We start from the raw sequence: 24,588 nt of genomic DNA on the forward strand, positions 1-24,588 counted from the left end.
AGAAAAAAGTTCAGCTAACAAAGATGAAGTGTTTAGAAGTGGATTAGTAAAATTTAACTCTATACTGTCTGAAAGGCATCTGGTCATTGTCATATGTTAGCTTGAGCATTTCAATTTTCTTTCCCCTGCATGGAGAAACTTAAGGGGGTAGAGGGTTAAAAGCAAAAAAGGATGAATTGAGACTTTGCCTTTAGAGAGATGACTGGGAAAACCAGATGGTATTGATTTCCTCCCCTCTCCCTCTTTAATGCCTTTTGATCATCAAGGACAACTAAATCTGAAAAAAAAAAAAGCCCACCAAAAAAACCACCAAACTCCTGAAAAATCATAAAAATGTAGCTTGGTCTATCTGAGATTGTATGAGGTACATTTTTTTTGAAGATGATGCTTCATATTGTTTACAGATGAAGTATAGCGTACGTGGGCTCTCAAATTGACGTTGATAGTCTGTATAAAGAGTGTGTGTGGGTAAACGTTCTGCTGCTTCTAAAGCTACTACTGCTTGTCTTTCTGTTTCTGTAATATTTTATTGTACTTTCACTGAACATTAGTAAAAGTGACTTTCCTCCCTTGCAACCCCCTTCTCCTTTCTTAAAATTTCAGTTGCTGAAGGGCACAGTAAATACTGTGATGTTTTACTTTCGTTGCCTCGCAGTTTGATGATGATGATGACCAGAGTGATGTGTGGAATTTATTTTCACAGCATTTCATGAATAGTGACGCTTTCATTTGTTAATGTTTCTCATCATTGCAGTATTATTATTTTGCATAATTGTTCTATCTAATTTATTCAAGGGGTCTGACATGTTATGGTCTTTTAAGTATGTGCCTCTAGGACTTGAGGTTGTTGCCATATGGTGAGATAGTGCTTCATGACAACCTTTCAGCAACTGAAAAATTCAACAGTGAAATAAATATGATAATTGTAAGTGTTCAGTGAAATCTTACAGTTACCACTTCGACTTGTCTTTTTGCCCTTGATGCAAAGATGACCGCTGCTTGCAGACAAGCCAGGTTGAAACAGATGTTCAAGTATTGCATTGGGTATGTTAGAAACGAGCTGATGATTTTTAGTCATCTTTGTATGTGTAGCTTCATTTTCAAGTGAGCTGTCAGAGTTCACGTTGACTTCAGAAGTCTCTAGGGGCAGTTCTTGCACTGAGACTTACAACTGTGCAACAGTGACATACAGAAAAATCCAGGTTTACTACGGGATTAGAGAAGAGTGAGTAGGAATGAGAAATTTGAGATCTTTGTTACACTGAACAAAAAAAACTAGTTCCAGTTTAGACCTGGGTACTAAGAAAACCTGACCATTCAGATGGAACTTAAGTGTAGGCTTTTCAGCAGCAAAACTGTAAAGAATTTTTTTATGATAGCTTAAATGTATAACATGCTTTTTGTCGGGTTCCTTTTGAGTCATCAGTGATTTGCCTACCAGGTTGGCATCCCAGCTTTCCACACAGAAGCCAAGTTAGGGGGTACCACTTCTGGTTAGCAATGTTTTAATTCAAGCAAAGTCAAATCAAGCAAGTTTTGTTACCTTTCTTCACTGCCCACCCACAGTAAGTACTTGCTTTCAAGAGGTTTCCACCGATTGAATTGCCAGAGATTCTCTGGGTAGAATGCATAACATCTGGATAGTGAAGTCTCCTAGCTAGCGTCTTAGCTGTTTGCCTGTAAGAGGTGGTATTTCCACATCCCTTTAATCTTTTTTTCTTATAATCCTTCTCTATACTCTACTGCACCGTCTTCAAATTATTTTTAAACTGAAGTAGCCCTTCTCCCAGGAGTTTCTTACTACCATCTGCATCTTTGGAAGACCATAGGCCTAGAAATGGGGAACTTAGTTTTTGTAAGGTAAATCTTAAACCTCCCAATAGGTGTTATAGCTCATTGAAATATCTTGATAAAATAATTCTTCAACTTCTCTTTCTTTCTCTCTCACACACACTATTTCAATGGTAATCATAGCTGATGGAACAGTAATCTAGACTCTTCAGCATGGGTGTGGATCCTGGGTTATTCGCAGCGAGTTGAGACTAACGTTTAAGATGGACATGAGTACTTTGCAGTTCAAGTAAGACACTCATGTATATTAACTATTTTATATGAAAATGTGACTTAGAAAAGTTAACATGGTTTTGTCCATGAAATAAAATACACCCAAGTAACATTACAGATGAGAGCTCTAGAACTTGGGCATCTTTATTCTCCTCTTGGTTAAAAAGCAATAGATGATTAAAACTGCTCCTCAGTACTGTGGATTTGGAAGAGACAAGGACAAGGTACTTAAGAGATTAGCTGAGAGAGATGACAATAAAGGAATAGGTAACACCTATGAAATCATTATCAAGAAATCCAGTGTAAGCTCTTTATTCAGAGGTCTGGTTCATGTATGTAATTTTTTTTTACCTCTATTTTTTGCTAGGAAGAGGGATCTGTAGGTCTATTTGATTTTTTTTTTCTTTTGATTTTCAATTTTATCACTTCTAATCTTTGGTGTGTTTCACGGTCTTTTACTTCAAAGTGTAATTGCAATGATGCAGCTGCTTAATGGATTAATACAGTTAATATTTTCCCCCTAAGAGCAGTATTTCTTCTTTGCATCTATAATTAGATCATGCGGCTGCTGTCCCTAACGGAAACACCAGGTTTCGTATTCACCATACACCTGAGCACATGCTTACTCATTTGGTAATCCTAATTTTTGTTGTGGATTTATTGAAACTGAATTGTATTTTGCACATTTTTTTGTGTTTGAACTGTATTGTAAAAGACGTGTGAGGGGAGATGGATCATGCAACCCTTCTACGCCGAGCTTTCGGATGCGGGTTGGGTCTTTGTATCCCACTGCCGCATGTCTCAAATATTAGATTTATAGTACTTCAGAGTCCAGCTCCAGGGCGACATACAAAGATATCACAGATTTCGGGGGGGAGATTGATTTTGTAGCAATGGTTACTTGTTGCTGCTCTGTGCACGTTCCTGCAGGCGTGGCCTTTATTTTCCGCGCTGGTAGTGACTACAGTGACTGTGGCTGCTGCAGAACACCCCGCGTCCCATCTCTCACTCTGCAGGCAGGCAGGAGGTGAGTAATTTTTCGTTGTTGCTGCATCTGAAGGATTCCCCTTTCCCCTCCCATGCTACCTTGGCCCCTTTAGGAAGATTTTCGTCCATTAAACTTTTCGTTCTCTGTTGGAAGAACTAAATCTCTTTCAGCATTTCCAGGCTGGTGATCTAATTTGACAGTTCGTCGGTGATGTCTATTCCACTTCAGAGAGGCAGGTAGCCTCGGGCTAGCCAGCTGCATTGTGGATTCTGCAGATTTGGCTTGCTGTTCCTGCTGGGTGTCATCTGTCTTCTTAGTCTTGCGGTGGATAATTTTTGTCCTCCCTAGCATCATCTGCCTGAGCAGTTTCTGCCTGGCAGGCCTGTCTGTCCAGGTTGAGCATCAAATACAGTAGCTGCACGGCTAATCTGACAAGGCACTCCTCCAAACAGCGCAGCCCCAGGCCTGCTTTGGCCAGCATCGGCATCGCGGCCCGCAAACTTCCAGCCATCACGATGGCGGTCTCGGTCTCCCATCACGGGTGCAGCCCATGGACTTATTCTGCTGGCGCAAAGTATGTCCCCCGCCTCGCCCTCTTAAGGGCCGTCGCTCCGATTCCTCCCGTCTCGGCAGACGTCTGCCTCAACAGGTTTGGGTTTCCCTGCCTGTTGCCGGCATTTGACTCGTACACCGCCACTTGGATGAAACAATCCTTTAGTGGATTATCATCGCTAGACAGCCCGTGGGGGAAATGACAGGACTCGGCACGTTCATCTGAAGATTCTGCAATTCGGAGTGCTGCTAATGCTAATGGGAAGTGGCAGGGTGATCCCTAAAAGAGAAAGCGGGTTCCATTGCACGGCAAAAGTGACAGAGGTTGTTTAGCCTCTCTTCCAAAAAAATACATGATGACTACATATGTTGATTTTCATGCTCCAAGCCACAGCTATTTCCATATTTTTGTGACTTGATGACTACTTCCTACAAACTGACAGCTCAGGGGCTCCACAAGTATTGTCTTTTTATAGCCATCACCTCTTTAAGTCCTCCTTAATTTTTTTTAAAATATGTTTTGAGAATAAGCTTGACGGGGCAGTGAGAGTAAACGGGGGGAAAAAAAACCAGGCATAAATGCAGTAAATAAAGCATATTCTTTAAAAAAACCCAAACAGTATTCAAACAAAGAGGAGAAACGGTTTCAGGACAGTAGTCCTAGAAACCGATGCACTTATCTGTCACAGGATTTGCCCTTGTTGCAGTCCTGCAATTCCAAACCTGACATTATTCATGATGTAAAAACTCTTTCCTAGAAATGCTGTAGTAATAAATCCCCTTAACTACAGGATTTCCTGCTTAGCAAATAAAAAGATAGCTGGCACATAGGGCTTAGAGGGGAAAATAACTCCTCTGAGAGAGAGACTAGGAAAGGATGGCAGCTAGACTGGAAGGGGATAAAATTAACATTTGAACAATTCTATGCCTAATTGTTAGTGATCATCAAGCCAGCTGGAATATCCTCCAGATATTATTAATATATGAGCACTAATGTAATTTACTGGTGATTGTCAAGTGCTTACGTGCCTTGTATCCACGTGGAAAAATACAAATACTAATCTATAGGTTGCAAGAGATGGTTACTTTGGGAGGAAAAAAAAAATGTGTGAAAGGGAACAGTATTTTTTAATAATTATTTTTATCTCTGCTAATTATTGCCTATTTTTACAGACTGTGTAACAGTGAAGGAGTGAAACTATTTTAGATTGTATATTTATGCTGACTTTAATAATAACTTTAGTTGAAGTATTGAATGCTTCCCAATGTAAGATTAATTTTATTATTAAAGATTTGAAGTGTATTTGGGCTGATTTTGGGGGGAGATTGTTTCAACAAACCAAATCACTCATTTTCAAGGCTGTGTTTAGAAGATTAAATGTATTGTCAAAAAAAATATAGTGATTTCAGTGAGCAGTTTCTGAGCTTTGATGGTGAGACACAGAATTTAATAATAGCATCTTTTTTGTGTCTTGTAATAGCTTCACACAGTAAAAGAAGAAAAAAGTCGTGGTTTTTTTTTTTTTCCCCCCTCAGCCAGGCAATTGCTCCTATTTATAAAAGCTATGCAGAGTAGAACATGGGCAGAACTAATTTCTAACAAAGAAATATATACTAGTCCTGTTTTCCACTAATAAAATAGTAATTGTTGCAGCTAAACTGGCTCCTTTCAGGTATTCCAGGTCAGGACACTGTAGGTTGCAGCAGACCAATTTGTGGTCCGGTTCTTCCTTCATTGGCCGTACAAAGAGGCCGAGCAGTGCGGTAGGTATTGAAGTAAAAAGGATGTGCAAGAAAACAAACTATAGTTGCAGTGACCTGAACAAGGATCAAGAGGTTCGAAAAGATATTGAGTATATGTAGCATGAAAAAAAAAAAAACCAAAACAAAACAGAGGAAATATACTGTAATTTCTAAGGGGGGGAAGTATATTGAAAATATCCTGACACTCTCAAATGGTTTTAAAAGAAATGTGTAGGGATTTGAAGTCCTTTTTTTTTAAGTAGTTACGAAAGAGACCACTGCTCTTGATTTCTGTAGAGCACACGTCCGACCGTTTGCTATCCGTGTCTGCCACTCCCAGAAGCAAACTGATGTATCTGAGCGCTTGTCTCTTCTCCTAGAGCCCAAGCCAGCCCTGGGCTTTGGGTGGGTTCCGTTTGTCCCGCTTTCCCAGCACTGCGGGGCGCTGGGCCCGGAGGAAGCCCCGCGCTGGGTTCTGCCCTGCAGACGTCCCCGGTGCGTGTGCCCGGGCCGGGCCCCCAGGCGGCGGCGGCGGCGGCGGCGGCAGCCTCCTTCCGTGCGAAATCCCTTCTCCTCGGCCCAGCCGAGGGGCGACCAGCGGGCGCCGCCGGGGGAGGCCGGTGCCCGCACCGGCCCGGGGGCGGCAGCGGGCCGGGGCAGGCCCGCCCGCCGCCGTTACCGCGGCAACGGCCGCCGGCGCGCGGCGATGACCTCACGGCGCGGCACCCGTGCGAGGCGGAAGTGCAGCGGGCGGGGAAGCGGCGGGCTGCCCCGCCGGAGCGGGGCGCCATGAGCGGGGGTGGCCCCGCGTCCCCCGGCCGCAGCGGGGCGGCCCCGCCGCCCGGCGACAGGAAGCGGGAGGCGCTGGCGGCCGGGTCCCCGATTCAGCCCATCATAAAGGGTGAGGAGCGGGACCGGCCCAGCTCGGTACTGCGTCCCGGTGGTGGCCGAGCCCGCTGCGTACAGCGGGGCGGCGGGGACGCCGGCGCCTGGGCCGTTGAGGGGCCGCGGACCCTCAGGGGGGCGGCGCGCGGCCCTGCCGGGGCGGCGGGGCCTGGGGGGAAGCGGCGCGCCTCTGCCGAGACGTGCGTTAAGCGTCTCCTCGGCCGCTTCCCCGCCCGCTGCGGTTCCATGAGACGTGCCGGGGTTTGGAGTCGGGCACCTGGGGGGCTTAGCTGGCTCTCCTCGCTTGGAGGCTGAGGCTCGGGCAGCTGCGTGGCTTTATTTTGGGACGCTGAATCTGCCGCTGGCATTAAGCTTGCTGGGAAGCTCCTACTTTTGTAAGACACCCGCGTTTTGTCCTAGTCAGTCCGTACACAGAAGCGTTTGAACTTGGAACTGGTTTAGCCTATGCTTGTGTTTCCTGCAATCATGTCATTCCCCAAATTTGAAATAATCACTCTGCACTTTTTGGTTTTTTAATGGGGTGGGATTCAGGTCGTTGAAGAAATGGAGGGAGAGCCGCAAGGCAGCTCCGGCAGGAGAAAAAGTAGGACTCTTCCTTTGGATGGCAGTGCCAGTTCAGTATCAGTTTAAAGTGCTCGGTGGAACCGCGCTGTGTATTTCTTGAAATAGTCTTCACTTGCTATGCTCTCAGAGGGCTTTTAAATTTAATGGGCAGGACAGCCAAGCTTATTTCTCATACACATTTATGTTGTAAATACTCTTCTTCAAGAGTAAGTTTCAAGTCTTTGGCCCTGCAATACAAGAAAATGCTAACAGTTTTCCTTTGTAGTGAGATCTGCTCTTGGGTCTCCCTGCAGAAAACTTCCACATCTTAAGCTGTGAATCTCTGTTGAGCTGCAGCCTTTAGTTCTGCCCTGCATCAGATTTTTACCACCGTTAACAGTCAGATATGGACGCTGTACTGAGGAGGGTTGAAACAGAGGGTGCTGAGAGGCAGACAAGAACATTCACCTTCACAGAAAGGTGTCTGTGGCACCTGGAATATTGATTCATTGCATTTTATCTAAGTTGGTGGTTTGCTGAATAGATAGGACAGCCTACAAATGTTTTTCTGGTGCTCTTGATTTTGTATGTATTTGGTGAGCAGTCATGCCTCTTGCATTGACGTATGGTGTGATACCTTGTGTTGTGTAGTCTAGTATGAAGTGTGAGAGAAAAACTAAAAGTCTGACTTTCATCAATCTTCTAGATGTTGGGGAAATCTATTCAAGACTACTGGATCACAGACCAGTAATTCAGGGAGAAATACGTTACTTTGTTAAAGAATTTGAAGTAAGTATTTGTATATTATTTGGTACTGTAACCTTCAGAGTCTGAGACTTTAAACAGTTTTAACATCTTTTTAGAGACTATGATATGTATGCATGTAATTTTCTTGTAAAAGAAACACAGACTTGCCGTGTATTTCTTGTCCAAAATAACTAACAGACCTATAGTATATGTATCTTTAGTAAACAGTGCAGTAATTAAGGTCTTTTTATTTAAAATGTTTTGAAAGAAGCATAAATATTTTTCCTGCAAAAGACTGCTAGGGATATTGATGTGGGAGAATGATGTAGTCCTAACATCCTAGAGAAGTCTTGTTGTTTCAAGGAAAATACTGTTGGCCGGTATAGGTTTACATCTGATTAAGAAACTGCTTTGTGCCTCAGCTGGATTCAGCTAGCACAGTTGTAATTTAATTTTTCCTTACTTTTTCGTTCCATGAAAGAAAGTAATATTTCTGGAAGAGAAGAGCAACATTTCATGCAAAGTACAAAAAATCATAAAAAATTGAATGACTGTTACCTGATTGTCTGCAAATAAGGCTAAAGTACTAAAGGTCCGAAAGTATTTATATGCAGCTTTTCTTAGAAAGTGTAACAGTTTCCACAAGATGGCAGCAGAAGTTTAGAAAAGTAGAATCTTGTGTCAACAAAAGGCTATTTCTGGGTAGATTTTAATTCTTAAAGAATGTGGGATTTTAAAATCTCAAAATGAGTCCTGAAAATACAGTTATACCTCAAACTTGTAGTGTGCAGAGCTGGTTTTAAAAAAATGGCATTAAAATGTCTTCCCCGCCACTGTAGCTAATATTTCAACCGGGTCTATTTTGTCTCTATACTGGTTTAGAAAAATAAGTTTGTGAACTAAACTCTCACGAGATGTGTATCGTATGGGCTTGAGAGTCATAAGGAATGATTTCTTTTCTTTGCCTTCCCTAAATAAGTTAAAGGTTACAGTAAATAGTTTTACGTGGCTTTTCATAGGAAGGAAAGTTTTAAACTCAATTACAAAATTGTGACTCATATCTTTATAATTCGTATATTTCTATCATTGCACTCAAAGCCTTGTTCTGTTTCTTAGACAAATTTTGTATATTCTTAGATCTTTTCTTGAAATTTAGTTGCTGGTTTATACTTTTATGGGGCAAATAGCAAAGCAGAGGATTATTTACGTTTTTGCAACTCAGAATTTCTTCCAAAGACTACACTTGTTTCTACCTTTGAGATATCAGATACGTTTTGGTTGTATTAGGATATAAGCTGCTTCTTTCAATGATTAGCATCTAGTGTGTAAAGAAAGTAGATTTGCATTCAGGAAGTCTGGAACCTGTTTAATTAAGGGACTTTACTTGTCTGTGCCTCTGTTTCTGAAGTTTTAAAATGGGTAAGGTGATCCAATTGCCCACTTCCTGTGATTTAGTGTTTTTTGATTATCTAAAATTGCTTTATGATTAGCAACTTTCAGTACAGGAATGCTTGTGTGCAACTCATAACTCTGAAGAGGGGAAAAAGGGGGACGGGGGCAGGCGGCAGCCTGGAGCACATTTCAGAATCCTTTTCACTGTCTAAAAGAAAGTGCAGGTGAAATTCAGAGTGGCAGTAGTGCTGTGGCTTTGGAAAGAGAGCTTTTTTTTTTTAATGTAAACAATAAAGCAAGAGATGGTTGTTCTTGTAGTTAATCATGATCAGCATTGAGCCAGAAGAAGCGCTGCCTCTTTAGTCAGCTGTGTTATGTTATTTTTTAGGCTTGACTTCATTGCTTTGCTTCAGTAAAAACAGTTTTACTTGCATTGTTTTAACCTCATACTGTGCTAAATCTGGAAGGTCAGACATCAGGCAAGCAAAATCACTGCTATGTTATTTTTCTGTAACAGTTGAGTTATAAAAATGCAATGCTTTCAAGGTCTGTTTCTCTCTGTTGTTTTTGATATGCTGTAAATTATCTATACAAACCAACACATTTTTCCACACAATGTTTTCATTAGTAAATACTAACTTATATCACAAGGGCCAGAAGTGTCATTCAAAGTATTCCTGTATCCTAGTGTGAAGAATGAAGCATTACTCTTTGTTTTCACAAAACTAATTTTATCAATTGTGCTAAATAAGTAGAGTAACACTGTAATAGACAATGGTATAATCTTTGAGATAAAGGTATTAGTTTATCAACTGGGAAATCATCTTATTTTGGAAAGCAGAATTCCTTGTTGGCCACTCATTTTCTTTTAATTCTTCTGGCAGGAAAAACGTGGTCTCCGAGAACTACGAGTACTTGAAAATCTAAAGAACACAATCTTTGAAACAAATGAACATGTTCTTCCTAAGTGTGAGCAGGCAATGCGTGACAATTTGAATGAAGCATTCGAGAGATGTAAGCACGTTCCTTCTTATTTCCCTTGTTGCATCATTTTGAGGAGTAATTTAAATAGTTTGGATTCAAAATACGATTTGTGGAAAAACTGCCATCCTTGGATAAATTTTCTACCATTTATGTGCTTTGTTCTTGTTTCTGTGAGATTTTAAAAGGGAAACAACAGGGACATTTTTTGATATTTATTGTCTAGCCAACACAGCTCTTGCTAAGGTTACATTAAAGTTTTTTGTTGATTTAAGTGGCAACTATGTCAGCTCAATCTTTTGCTACTCACTTAGAAATAGGCTAGTGCTCCATGTTGGCTAAAGCCATGGACAGAATTTCAGTTTTCTGGTTTGTTGCAAGCATGCTGTGGTGTGACCTTCAAGTTCCTTAATTTTCCCACGGGCGACCATAATACTGTCCCCCCATGATTTAAAACGAAGCTTGCTGCTGTATAGCTATGAAATGTGCTATTATTATTATCTTCGGTCACAAATAGGGGTAGCAGTAATAATTGTTGTATGCTAATCCTAGTTTCATCATTATAACCATCTAATATATTTTTTTATTGCTAAGATTTTAAAAGAAACTTTAAAATTTGTTGTACTAATTTTTCAGTATCATTTATTTTTTCTTACTCGTTCAGCAGGATAGCTTCTCAAAAAGATGTTTCAAGGGAATGTGGTTATATAGCTTTAGCTGCCAGATTCATGCAGTTGAAACATACCGGTGTGGGTTTTGTTATATTTTATGTGTAGCATGTTGTATAAGCATTTAATTTCATGTATTTAATTTCTGCATATGTCAGACGCCATATAAATAATAACAAATGGTAGATAATGCTATACGCACAAAAGGATTGCAGGATATTTGAAACTTAAAATGCAGTCATGCAAATAAGGCATATGTTCTAATACCTTCTAAATGGAGTGAACCTTTGATATTACTCCCTGACTTTCTAATGGTCAGCTGCGCAATACATCATTAGTAACAGAATCACAGAACAGTCGAGGTGGGAAGGGACCTCTGGAGGGCATTTTGTCCAACCTCCCTGCTCAAGCAGGAGCAGCTAGAGCCAGTTGCCCAGGGCTGTGTACAGTTGCGTTTTGAATACCTCTACAGATGGAGACTCCACAACCTCTCTGGGCAACCTGTGCCAGTGTTTGACCACCCTCACAGGAAAAAAGTTTTCTTGTGCTCAGATGGAATCTCATGTGTTTCAGTTTGTGACCTCTTGTCCTGTCAGTGAGCACTATAGAGGAGAGTCTGGCTCCCTCGTCTTCATTCCCTTCAATCAGATATTTACTCACCTTGATGAGATCCCCCCCAGGCCTTCTTTTCTCCAGGCTGAACAGTCCCAGCTCTCTCAGCTCCTCCTCATCTGAAAGATGCTCCAGTCCCTTAATCATCTTTGTGGCCACGTCCTGGACTTGCCAGTCCATCTCTTTTTTTTACTGGGAGCCCAGAAGTGGACACACTACCTCACATGTGGCCTGACCAGCGCTGAGCAGAGGGGAGGGATGACCTCCCTTGACCTGTTGGCAATGCTATTCCTAATGCAGCCCAGGATGCTGTTGGCCTTTGGTTTTTGCTGCAAGGCTGTGTTGTTGGTCCTCAGTGTGTATTGCTGCCTAGGATTATTCCTCTCCAGATGCTGGACTCGTCATTTCCCCATGTTGAACTTCATGAGATTCCTCTCAGCCCAATTCTGCAGTTGCTCAAGGTCCCTCTGAATGGCAGCACAACTGTATCATCTGTCAGCCGCTCCTCCGAGGTTTGTGTCGTCTGCAAACTTTCTGAGGGCGCACTCTGCTCCAGCATCTGGGTCACTGATGAATATGTTAAATAGTATCAGCCACAGTGCTGACCCCTGGGGTAAACCACTAGTGACTTGCCTCCAACTTGACTTTGTGATGCTGATCACAGACTCTAGACTTGGCTGTTCAGCCAGTTTTCAATCCACTTCACTGTCCGCTTACCTAACCCATACTTTGTTAGCTTGTCTATGAGGATCTTACAGGAGACAGTGTGAAAAGCCTTACTGAAGCTGAGGTAAACAACATTGCCCACTTTCCCTTCATCTGCCAGGCTTGTCGCTGCATTGTAGAAGACTGTCAGGTCAGTTAAGGGTGATTTCCTGTTTGTAAATTCCTGCTGCCTACTCCCAATCACCTGTTCTCCTTCATATGTTTGGCAATGCTTCCAGGAGGATTTTTTCCATCACCTTTCCCGGGATTGAGGTGGGCTGACTGGTCAGTAGTTCTCCAGATCTTCCTTCTTGCCCTTCTTGAAGATAGGAGTCCAGTCTTCAGGAAGCTTTCCCAGTCGCAGTGACCTTTCAAAGAGGGAGAGTGGCCTCGCAGTGACATCAGCCAGCTCCCTCAGCACTCGTGGACACAACCTGTCAGGCCCCCGGACTTAACGTATTTCCAGTTTGTTTAAGTGCTCCCTAACCTGGTCCTCCTCCACCGAGGGTAAGTCGTCTTTGCTCCAGACGTTCCCTCTGGTCTCAGGGGCCTGGGATTCCTTGAAGGCTGATCTTTATGGTAAAGACTAAGGCAAAGAAGGCATTGAGTACCTTAGCCTTTCCCATGTTCTTTGTCACCAGCTCCCCTGCCACATTCTGCAGAGGGCCTGCATTTTCCCTAGTTTTCCTTTTGCTGTTTACATACTTGTAGAATCCTTTCTTATGCCCTTCGCATCCTTCGCCAGATTCCACTCCAGATCAGCCTTGACTTTTCTAACCCTGTCTCTGCATGATCGGACAGCAACTCTATATTCCTCCTGGGTTACCTGCCCCTGCTTCCACCTCCTATACACTTCCTTTTTAAGTCTGACTTCAGTTAGGAGCTCCTTGCTCATCCATGCAGGCCTCCTGCCTCCTTTGCTTGATTTCCTACTTGCTGGGATGGACCTTTCTTGAGCTTGGAGGAGGTGATCCTTGGAAAGGGTGCTATGTCCCTTCTGTTACAATCATCCCAGACCCTTGGTTTGCCTACCCTGTCCCCAGCTTCCTTCCTTTCTTTTTTTGAGGAATCACTCCCTCACCTATAATTTCTAGTTTAAAACTGTCCCTGCCAGGTTGGCCAGCCTGTTGGCAAAGGTACTTTACCCTGTTTTAGTCGGGTGGATCCCATCTCTTCCAAGCAGCTGTTGATGCTCAGAATGGGTCTCATGGTTGTAGAAACCAACACGCTGCTGCCAACACCAACTGTGCAACCAGCTGTTAACCCCAAAAATCCATCGAGTCCCTCTCACTAGGAAGGTTGAGGAGAAGATTACCTGGACCCCCATGCCTTTGACCACTGTCCCCAGATCCCTGTAGTCATTCCTGATATTTCTCAGGTCACCCCTGCAGTACCACTGGTGTCTATATGGAAGAGCAGCAGGGGTAATAGTCCGAGCCTCAGCAGCCTTTCTACAACATCCTGGATGTGAGCTCCTGGCAAGCGTCAGACTTCCCTAGGTGACAAATCATATCGACAGGTGGGGGGCCTCTGTCCCCTGCCGCAGGGAGTCTGCTACAGCTGTCACTTGCCACTGTCTTGTAATGGTCCTGGGTGGCTCGGGCTCAGCTGCCAGATGCTCCAGTTCATGGTGCTCCCAGCTCCTCATCAGCTACGAGGGCAGTGAACCTCTTCTGTAACTGGAAGCCGTCAGGGTGGCAGGAGCCTGCCTCTTGGTGTGAGAAGTCACTAGCTTTAAGATGATGATAAATAAGCAAGGTATTTCTCAATAGTACGATGTGTTAGTGGGAAAAATTACTGCTTTGGGGAAATTAGTTCATTTAATTCTGCATTAATTAAGTGTTAAATGAAAAATACCTGCATAGGAATACAGTTCCTATTTCCATTGACAAGTTTTTCTAGGCTCAGTCTCATGAGAGAAGAGGTTCACTCCAGCATAAAGATGTTCTCCATGTAGATTGTTTATACTAAATCAGTTTTTACATTTGATGGGAAAAAAATAAGGAAAAACCCCAACAACCAAAGCATAGAGCTTGTTCACCCGTTTCTATTTATTGACTTGGGAGGTTTTTTGATGTCTTCTGAGGTGCTGAGTACTGCACTCTAGCTCGTCAGCAACACTAAGGAATATGGGCACAAGAGGACCTAGCTGTCTCTCTCCTTTTGTCTTCTAGAACACACAAGGGTTGAACGCAGTGATGTGCCTGCATACACTTATCAATGTAAAGCATTTTCTGCAAGTACTGACAAATCTTTTTTGTGCAGAGTTAAGTGACACAGTGGCATATAATCTCTGACTTGTAACAGCCTCCTGTCTTTTAAATCCCTTTCAGAAGAGTTTCTCTTTGATTTAGAATAGCAAACTGATCTACTGCAATTTGTTATTTCAGTGCAAGCTGCCAACGGTATGATCCATAGACTCCAAGAGAGGGAGCATGAAGAGAGGAAGGTAAAGGATGGATGGATGGATAGATTTTTATAACATGACCTAAGTAAGAGTCTTGTGCTTCTACAGCAAGTCTACATGCCTTTAGTATAGCACATATTTTTCTATACTTTATATACTTGCAGTAAAACTTCTTTTGGGGTGATTTCTGCACTTACAAAATGCAAACTGCAGCGGCATATATGTTCTAGGACTGCAAAGTTAATGGATCAGTAGCTCTTCCTACAATCTCCTGATGTATGGAAACTTTTTTTTTTAAATTTCCTTTGCTTTATTTTCCCTCCTAGCTCAGACTATAATGTTTGTCACATACAGGGGAAGGTTAAATATAAAAAAAAATTATTTTCTGTGGAACAAAAAACACCTACTAACTTACCAGAATGGAAATGTAAATCTTTCCTAGTTAGCTGAGAACATTGACCATATTATATATATTGCTTGTTGAAAAGGAAGTGTTTTTTTCACTTGTGGATGGGTTTTTTAATGAAGGGCTATATTATAGGAACATGTGAATCATTGGAATCTTTTCAGTTGGCTACACTTTGCTCATTTGAAATACATGTGCTCTGAATCTAAAATTTGGAAAATTATACAAGAAATTAGTTTCATGTTTTCCCACTACTCCTTCATGATTGTGTTCCTGTGTTATCTTTTTACTTGCAAAATGTTATTTATAATCATTTAGTTTAGAAAAACTGAAGACTTTTCTGCAGCCATCATGCAAAACAGGCTGTGCATTGATTTATGTAAGCTGATAGTCATGTTTTTCTTTCCTTTTTGTAATCGATGAAGATGGGCAGTCCAGTTGCAGCTGAATACTGGTACTGTGCGAATAGCACACTGCTGAACCCTGACAAAGTTTGCTTGTGTCTAACACTAGCGTAGATATTGGTAAAGAGCTTAAGTAGGAAATTCTTATAGTTCTGCTACTGTTTCTTTGAAGTAAAACTTCAATAAAAAAATGTATAACTTATAAAATGAATAGTCACTTAATAAGAATGGTAACTATTCTTTTTTAAAATATTAGCTGTATGTGTCCACTTTTTTTTTTTTAAATGCAATGGAGCAATAGTAATAGTTATTCAGGATTTGTAGCATTTCTTTAAGCTTGTGTAGTAAGACTTTTTGGCTTGAAACTTTCCAAATGTGAGTAGTAACAGGTAGGTAATTCTTCATAGATAAAAGTTGTCTTTGTAGTGCAGCCACTTGAAGAGAAATACTTTTTCCTTACTTTTCTTTCTGAAATCCTGTGTTCTGAAAAAATAATGGGGTTTTGGTAAGATCTAGCATCAGCTGATTAGTGTTAGCAGCCCTCAGTGAAATGAATTCATTTTCTGCTGAATAGATTATTTGCTTTACTAGTTATTTTGCGGTTCCTTTCAGTTACTCATGTCAGACAAGTAACAAAAGGGAAATTATCTTGTCCCTACCACATTCTCACTTAGGATGTAAAGTAATTTGTGATTACAGGATTGAAAGAAGCATTCATGGAATCCCTTGTCTCCTTGAGTAGTCTTCCCATCCAGATCAGTAATATTTAGTTAGTAGTTCAAGCTGTGGATTACTTTAAGCTTGTGGGAGAAACTAGAGAAGACGTCAAGAAATTTTCTAAACCTGTACTATATTCTTTTTTTTTTTTCTTTTTATTTTAAATATTTTTATGTAGAAGGGTACAGGCTTATACTGGAAGCTACCTAACACTTCCCATTATGGTCTTACCTGTTAATTGCTTGTAGCATGAACTAGTATGGTAACATTTCTCAAAGCCTGTGTCTGCCTCAAATGGTGGGTTTTTTGGTTTGGGTTTTTTTGATGTGTTTTTGGGGTTTGTTTGTGTTTTTTAATTTCTGCAAAAATAGCCCAAGTAATATGAAAAACAAAGTTTACTGAAAAAATTGATGTTTTTACAGATGTTAATTTTTTGCATAACCCATGGCAGTAAAACAAGGATACAAATAAATACAACCAACTCATGTGAGTCAGTACTGTATACAAGAAAGCTTTACTATCTTTCAAGTTCAAGCAGTATGCACTATTGAGTGAAAAAGTGGTTTCATAATCAGATTAGATTTTTTCCAAATAACTAATGTCTGCACGTAGGTGTTGATATAAAAGGAATATGAAAGACGTCACTGCCAAAATGTGTAAATTTGCTAACACACCAAAGGGAATTCCCAGAACAGGAATTAATAAGGCAGCAACTATGTTTGTAATTTAGACAAGCTTTGGTTTATATCTAAACCTAATGATGAAACTTTAACTCAAAACTATTTTCAACTTTTTATATGAACATGAAAGCTGAAAATCTTCCAAATTTAGTGATGTCTAAGTATCTTATAAAAAAATTACTCATAAAAGTAGTAGGCATTATTACAAACGTAGAACAGATTCTAAGCTTAGTTTGAGTTTCCCAAACCCTTGTATTTATAAAGTTATACTGAAAGACAGAAATTGAGGCCAAGTATTCTGGTTACATGTGAAAAGTGAAGTTTAACAGCTTACTATGGCTTATGTTCTCTTGGGTGACTGAAGGAACTTCTAGCAGAACAGCTGAAATACTGTTTGGAGAAGAGGAATTGCTGAAAGAATGGATAACCAGCAATCGAACACAGGGCAAAGCTGTATCGGCGTGGTCTGGAGCTGGAAACTTTAGAGGAGCATAGAGCTGGAGTTCTAAGAGTGTTTGGGGGTGAGGACATGATTCTCTGATTAAACAAACAAAAACATCTGTCCAAATTAACAGCCATGGGGAAATACCATTTGTAGTGCCTTGTAGATCTTTTCAGGTGGGGTAAAAATGTTTTTTTCTATGCAGTAGGTGATAGTAAGTGCTAGTCAGTAACACAGATAGTAAAAGCCTAAAGCATAATGTACTGTTGCTGACAGTTAAATGGTCTTTTGGTTCAAATAAAAATCTACAGTATAGCAGGGAACATTGGATTGTCTAATGCTTAAAACATTATAATTTATAGCTAATTATTGAGACTCTCTGTTTTGGTTCCTGTCTAAATACTTTACCTATACCATACAACATCAGGAATTACCTAAGGCTTCCTCTTGGCTCAGGTACATCTGTCTGCATGCTTTAGTTCATGCGGCCATTTTCCCATGTTACAAAGGTCATGAGGTTTACCTAAGAACAAAATGTGTTGTTCTGAAGCCTGAATGTGGTGTCATAATATTGGCTTCTGTCTTGTTATCATGCACTGCTATATTTATACAGTTAAATACCAAAACAATTTCATTGACACTTCTTGACTGGAAGAGGAAAACAGTGGAACTTTCTGAGGTGGCTGTGTTGGGCTTATTAGATGCTCTTTTCTAATTTATAATTAAGTCTGACTTAAGGGTCAGACTTAATTAATTTTGACAGGGATTTTAACTAGGGATCCTGACACTTAAGATAGCAGCACCAATTTGTATTAATATTTAAGTTGATTGAGGTTCTATCTTTGGTTTTCAGTAGTCAGACTTTGAGAAGTGAGAAATGTAATACAACATTGGAACACTTCCTAAATAATAAATTGATGGAAAATAACCTGAAGTTCTGTTACCTTAAAATGAAGATGTTATTTTCCTCACCTTTACGAAATCACCCTGGAAATTAATTTGCCAGACATACGATCAGATTCTGTGTGTATTATTTGCTGGAAAACAAACTTTCTGCAAATCTGTAAGTTTGGAAATTATTAATTGATAGCATAAAATACTCAGTATTGTCTCTACAGATCACTCATATGCATAATTATGTTGACTTTTGGAAACTGTTTGCTTTTTGAGAATGACTTTTGACTTAACCAATACAAATCCATGCCAAGATGTCTATGCATCTTGAAAAACTTTGTATTTTAAATTTTTTCATGACTGCCAGAGGCATATTTAACAAGAGAGATTATTTCATCTACCTATATGGACCTCTGTGCTTTCTAGCTGTGCTACAGCTACAACCACAGTTAGGGCATAATATTTTTTTGTATAGTGTCTTGATCTCATTAGTTTTTCCTCCTGTGTGTTATGCTCAGCTGAATAAAGCAGAGAAGTTAATAGCACTGGATATGAAGAGGATGTGGTAGGAGTGGAGAGCATTGTGGCAAGAAGGCACAACGTAGGGCAAACCTGAAGGGTACTTGCAGAGCTACAGTGAGAAAGTCATAGAATCATAGAACCCTTTGGCTTGGAAAAGACCTTTAAGATCATTGAATCCAACCATAAACATAACGCTGCCAAGTCCACCACTAAACCATGTCCCTAAGTGCCACATCTACATGTCTTTTAAATACCTCCAGGGGTGGTGCCTCAACCATCCTGGGCAGCCTGTTCCAATGCTTGATAACCCTTTTGGTGAAGAAATTTTTCCTAATACCAAATCTAAACCTCCCCTGGCACAACTTGAGGCCGTTTCCTTTCATCCTATTGCTTGTCACTTGGGAGAAGAGACCAACGGCCACCTCGCTACAACCTCCTTTCAGGTAATTGTAGAGGGTGATAAGGTCTCCCCTCAGCTTCCTTTTCTCCAGGCTGAACAACCCCAGTTCTCTCAGCCGCTCCTCGTAAGTTTTGTGCTCTAGACCCTTCACCAGCTTCGTTGCTCTTCTTTGGACACCAGCCCAAAACTGAACAGAGTATTCAAGGTGTCATCTTTCTGTGCTGAGAAACCGAATCTTTTGGTGGCTGGAGCTAGGTGGTGGTGTCCTGCATGGGAGCCTGGGTCCTCAAGAGACCGCTAGTGATATTCTGCTAAGCAAAAGGCTGTACCATGGCAGCACGTGTTACTAGACAGAGGAGAAGGCTTGGATGAAGGAAGCCTTTTAGTACCCTAGCTCCAGGGATGGTGTCTGTTGCAGATTGGGTCTTGCAGTTGGATGTAAGCATGGGAGAATCTGTCTTTGGTTGGGATTTCTCTCTCTTACTGTTCTGTGATGCCTAACAAGATTGAAGTGCTCGTGGAGGATTATCCCAGAGATACAGCATTCATAGGTCTCTCCTGCATGGGTTCTTTAACTTCTAACAAGAAACAAGTTTACGCTGCGCCATACACTTTCTTTGAAAGATCTGTATCCTCGGGCACGCATTCATTAAGAATCACACTTTGTTATTTTTACTGTTCACACAGCTATTTGTCTGGTAGGAATAGGAATATTGGTTTCAAGATTATGACCGTCTCACACACACAAACATATCCACTCAGCAGCCGTCAGTGTTAATGATCTGGAAGTGCTGCTGAGAACAGTTGGGTTTTAATTTGTTTTCTAAGAAGGAGAGCTGCAGTGCCCAATGTGGGCGCTGAGCTTCTACAGCGGAGTTTTCCAAATCATTACCAGGGTGGGAGAGTGAAAACACTATTCAAGTCCTTGATGTCTTTTAGTTGGTATATCTTGTTGTTCTTACTTGCTTGCTCTAGCATATCTTAATTTTATTTTTCTGTTTTCTAAAGTGTTTATTCATATCTGCAACTTTTTCCTTTGTTAAAGGTGTAAATTGCGATTATATGGAGTTATGTATTTCCAACATAAATTGTGCTCTGTAAAAGTAGTTACTATTTCAGTAGAATGCTGCTTGCATTTATATATTTAAAGAATAAGCGCTTACAGCAATTGCTTCTCAGTACTCAACTGTTTAAATTTTCATTTAGGCATAGATTAGGCAATGTACCTAGCCTGGCTGCTAATAGCCCTTTATTTCAAAATGTCACGTCTCGTGTGCCGGAACAAGCTAAAGACTGAGCAGGGGAAGGCAAGAGGTTTTTTGGGAGAAGAAAGGAGTTAGACCACAGATTTTTGATAAACTAAACTTAGCTATGTCATGTTCTAGAAATGTCTTCAGTTGTTTTACCATGTAAATCGTTTTATATCCTTGGGTAGAAATGGTGCAGTGGAAAATAGAAATAGCAAATAGCTATTCATGTTCCTTGCAAGCGATTCGTGTTGTGAGGAGCACAGGTTACTCTAGCTGAAGTGTGGTTTGGGTAGGTGCTGTGTAATCCTGTCAGCCTGCGATGCACTGACAGTTTCAAAGCCCGTTGCATATGAAGTAGCGTACGGGTCAAACTGGTAGTGTACACTATTCTGTTTTGTTCGTAGCTGATATTGCATCGTTGCAAACAAAATGGATCTTGGCATAAGGTTGTTACAATGTATGTAAAATGCACAGGGCAAAAATGGTGTATTTAACCCAGGACGTGTGCTCTTGAAGAACAACACACAGAATGTTGAAGAGTACATAAATGGGTTCCCATTGCCTTTAGTTGACAAAAATGCCAGATGTCTATTGAAGCTGTGTGATAGTATTTACTCCTACACAGAAGTACTGTACATAAAAAATAATCATTGCCAATATACTAAAAAGGAGAGAAAAAGAAAATAAAAGAAGGGTGAATTCTCTCTTTTGCTGAGAGATGGAGCAAATATAAGAACTACTGCCTAGATTTATTGTGACTTCAGCATTTACAATATAAGGAGGCCAGACTGTTAATACTGCATGCAAGCAATCCTCAGAAGTATGGCTCATTTTGGCATATGTATTGGATGTGTGTATGATCTCTCTTACTAGATAGCTAGATTTATTGGGTTTTTTGTTGGCTTTCTATTTTTTTCCAAGATAAGAGAGTGAAAGGAATCAGACTTACCAGAAGCCAAACAGTATGAAAGTATAAGGGGAAAAATAACTTATTTGTAAAGGAAGACATTAATCACAGTGAGAGCTAGCTGGCTAAAGCAGAAACACAAACTGCCGGTTTAAAAACATTGAATATCCATGTTGTTATATTCTATTTCACTCTTTCCTTTTTTTGTTAGAGGCTTTTCATCAACACTAGTATCTGATGACTGTGCTGAAAATAAGCATTGTGGTAAAATAGAAATGTGGTTTGCTTCTAGTTTTAAAAATGTATTCAAGAATGTAAAAAATACTTCTGTCTCAACAAATGAGACCTTCAAGGGGAAAGTAGCAAATGTCAAGAAAAGAGGAGCAATATGTTGGAGACTTGGCTGACTATATAATTTATACATGTTTTATTAACCATCATAATTTGTTGTGAAACATAGAAGCATTCTATTTACACATATTTGACATAAAACCTCAAACGTTGTCTTGACTGTTGAAGTGGATCCTTTAAGCTCTAGTCATGCATATATACCTAAATAATGGACATACACAACTCTCTAAAATTTTATTTTGTCTAGCACTCACAAATATGAAATATAATGGGCCTAGTATTTTCCTCATAAATCAGCTACGGTAATGCTCCCGGTGCATTTTTAGTCTGTATCATATATAACACAGACCTGCCTGTGCTTGCTGTACTAGATGCAGATTCTTGGTTCAAGACCACTAAATCGAAAATTATATGCATTTTATTTAAATTATTTCTCTTTTGGTTACTTTCAGACTCCCTGAGTCTATTTGTGTCAGTAGGCAGCTTCTTTCTGCGTGAACACAAGAAAAGAAAAACAAAAGAAAAAAAAAAAGCAGTGTCCATTTACCGGGGTGGGGGGGTGTTAATTTTTTTTTTTATAACTAAGGAGCTAAAAACACTGAATACCATGTTCCCAAAATCAGAGGTTCATTTAAAAAGAAAATCTTTGTGAGATAATACAGATTTATATCAGCTGCTTACAGGACTTCTAACATTGTCACTTGTCAGAGGAGCAAATAATGCAACAAGTATGATCTTTAGAAACTAACAGCAGCAAACTAGAAACTGTAAACTGTCTTTCCATTTATTTTATTTAATTATTTTCCACCAGACTGTAGCATAGAAAAACCTATTGTTGCTAATGCTATCACATTAATAATATCATAGTCATTTTATAATTTGTTTTGGATTGACTATACTTTATAAAAATAATTTTTTCTATTTAGTTTCACCTTTTCATACGTTTTCTTGCTAGTTTCACTTTCCTTTACTGAAGTAAAAGCCCAGTTTCTCTGATACTCATTAAACCCTCTGTTTTAATCTGGAAATGATTGTTAAAACTTCTCATTTTCCTCCTCTCAGCTTCAGGCAGACAAGCTGATGGCTTGCGAAGAGAAGCGCAGAGCCCACTGGGAGGAATTCCTGAAAGAACAGCAAAAGAAACGAGCAGAGGTGGATGAAGAGCACAGGAAAGCTATGGAGCGCCTCAAAGAGCAGTATTCTGAGATGGAGAAGGAACTGGCCAAATATGTTTCTTTTTAAGACCTTTCTTTTTTAATAATGCTGGGCTTGTGCCAATACTCAGTTGCTTCTGACTTAAATTGAGATTCTTTTGGAAAGCTGAAACACGTAAGAAAAAAGGAAAATTTCCGCTACAGGTTTGGTATGGGAAGAAAAGGTTTGCATACTTTCAACTTAAGTGCCTATCTCTGCTTGTTTTGTTCAGGGCAGGTAGAATGCCAGTATTTCTTCATTTGTTGGAACGTGGAACTGGAAATTACATTGTGTGACTACATCAGCTCAGGGAGTTGCAAACTGGAATTCTCTCCCATCTGCAGAGAGTATCATATCATTTTGGAAAACGGAGACTAATGTAATGCTAACTATCCCAGTGTGCAGCCACAGCCCTTTCCCAAAAAGTAGGTGTAATAGGTTCCAGCCATAGTTAGCTGAGAATTCACTGTGAAAACCATAAATCCCATTCATAGATTTCAGGAAAACCAACTTGTTTTACGGAATACTTTACTTTGAAGCTTTAGCAATGAAAGATCTCAACAGTTGTAATTCCAACTTCCAGGTTGTATGTTCAGTATTATGAAGTAGAGCTGAGATTTAAATGTATTTTGCTAACATAAAAATGGCTAAGTGAGCTTGGACAACAATTTCTTTTCTCAGGCCTCTCTTTTTAAGCTTTACTATTCTAAGCAAAGCCAAAACAAGCTCGGAAGTAATCATGAAAAGCATATCGGTCTTTGTATTAGCTTTGTAGCTTGTACAGTATTTACTTTCAATATTTGACATGCTGTTGGTTTACTTAGGATAAGCTTGTCAGAATTTTATAAAGCAATTGAGGAAAGATTTTTGTTTCTTTATCAGCATAACAAATGAGCGGATTAGTGGTAAAACGTCTGTAGTACAGATCTGCTTTTTTACTAACTGTTACTCTTACAGGGTACATGAAGCTCCTGTATTGCTATCTCTTATTTAAAACTTGCAGTTAACAGCAGTGTAACTGAAGAAGTTAACTTAATCAGTTCATTAACCAAGCAAAATGAGACATAGTACCTTAATGAAATTTGCTGCAAGCTAACCGTTAGTACAGGAAATATCTTTCCATAATTTAGCTGGTGTCCAATATAGAATGGAAACAGGTAAAAATAAACAGAATTTACCCTTTACCTGTGTTGCAACAGTAATATGCCAACAATGGTTGCTTGTGTAAGTTTATGGCTTGGTGTCAAAGCTCCGTTCCTGGCAGCATGTTGATAGTGTGATTAAAGTTAGTAGAGGAGATGGAATAAGTATTTGAGATTTCTTTCAATAACACTGAATTCCTGCCAAGCTGCTCTGCCCAACAGCTACTGTAGGCCCAACAGCTTCATCAATCATCATCGTGTATCTGGACTGAAAAGAGGACTTGCCAACACTGGGGCACACTGGAATGTTGTTAATTCTCTGTTGTGGATGGAAAAAACGTAGATGTCTCAGAAGTATCCCACACATGAAAAATAGGAAAGCCTCTTTTAGAACAACCCCTATTTGAATAGAAGGTGACCTCTGTAATATTTTTCAGCTTATGTACCCACGATGAATATTGTAACTAAGCTCAGACTTTCATTTAAAAAGAAAAAGTTAGTTCTTGCCTGTCTTTAGGATTGTTTTGAGCACAGACTGAAAATGGCTTCTCTCTTACCAGATTATTTGATGTATATGTGCTCGAAGCCCAAGTATCTTTATAACAGAATGCATTTAACTGCATACTGAACTCATTTTTTTATTTTTGCACTGGTAATTTTTATTAAAATTTAGATATCTAATTAACTGTGCACTGGAGCTGTAGATTTTAGTATTCCATCAATTTGAGGGCTCTTAAGCAATGATACAAGTGTTGCAAGTTGGATATTCACTGGAAAATAAAGCGGTATTTCCAAAATCTTCTGGGATGTGTGCCTCTGATTCTTTGGAAAGCTTCTAAATACTAACACTGAGAATGTGTTCCTCTTTTAGAATGATACAGGTTTATTATGCTGAAGATCATTTGAAAACGCTTTTCTTCATAGGGTATATCTGCCTGTTGGCCCATTCTCATTCATTGTGGGGACTACCT

The 24,588-nt window shown here is 40.1% G+C and overlaps 1 protein-coding gene across 1 annotated transcript; it reads left to right on the forward strand.

The window, feature by feature from the left end:
- Nucleotides 1–6,136: 6,136 nt before the first annotated feature.
- On the forward strand, nucleotides 6,137–24,309 carry BLOC1S5 (biogenesis of lysosomal organelles complex 1 subunit 5). Its single transcript, XM_059815422.1, has 5 exons — nucleotides 6,137–6,248; nucleotides 7,503–7,585; nucleotides 9,820–9,949; nucleotides 14,292–14,350; nucleotides 22,344–24,309. Exons 1-5 carry the CDS (start codon nucleotides 6,137–6,139, stop codon nucleotides 22,521–22,523), a joined length of 564 nt encoding a protein of 187 aa, XP_059671405.1. The 3' UTR covers nucleotides 22,524–24,309.
- The last annotated feature ends 279 nt before the right edge of the window (nucleotides 24,310–24,588 follow it).

This window comes from Gavia stellata, chromosome 3 (assembly GCF_030936135.1).
Source record: "Gavia stellata isolate bGavSte3 chromosome 3, bGavSte3.hap2, whole genome shotgun sequence".
NCBI classification, from domain to species: Eukaryota; Metazoa; Chordata; class Aves; order Gaviiformes; family Gaviidae; genus Gavia; species Gavia stellata.

Excerpts from the sequence above, each read along its gene's own strand:
- BLOC1S5 (XM_059815422.1), top strand. The coding sequence starts at position 6,137 with ATGAGCGGGGGTGGCCCCGCGTCCCCCGGCCGCAGCGGGGCGGCCCCG. Across the intron at positions 6,249-7,502 it reads GATTCAGCCCATCATAAAGG|ATGTTGGGGAAATCTATTCA; the intron begins GTGAGGAGCGGG and ends TCAATCTTCTAG. Across the intron at positions 7,586-9,819 it reads ACTTTGTTAAAGAATTTGAA|GAAAAACGTGGTCTCCGAGA; the intron begins GTAAGTATTTGT and ends TTCTTCTGGCAG.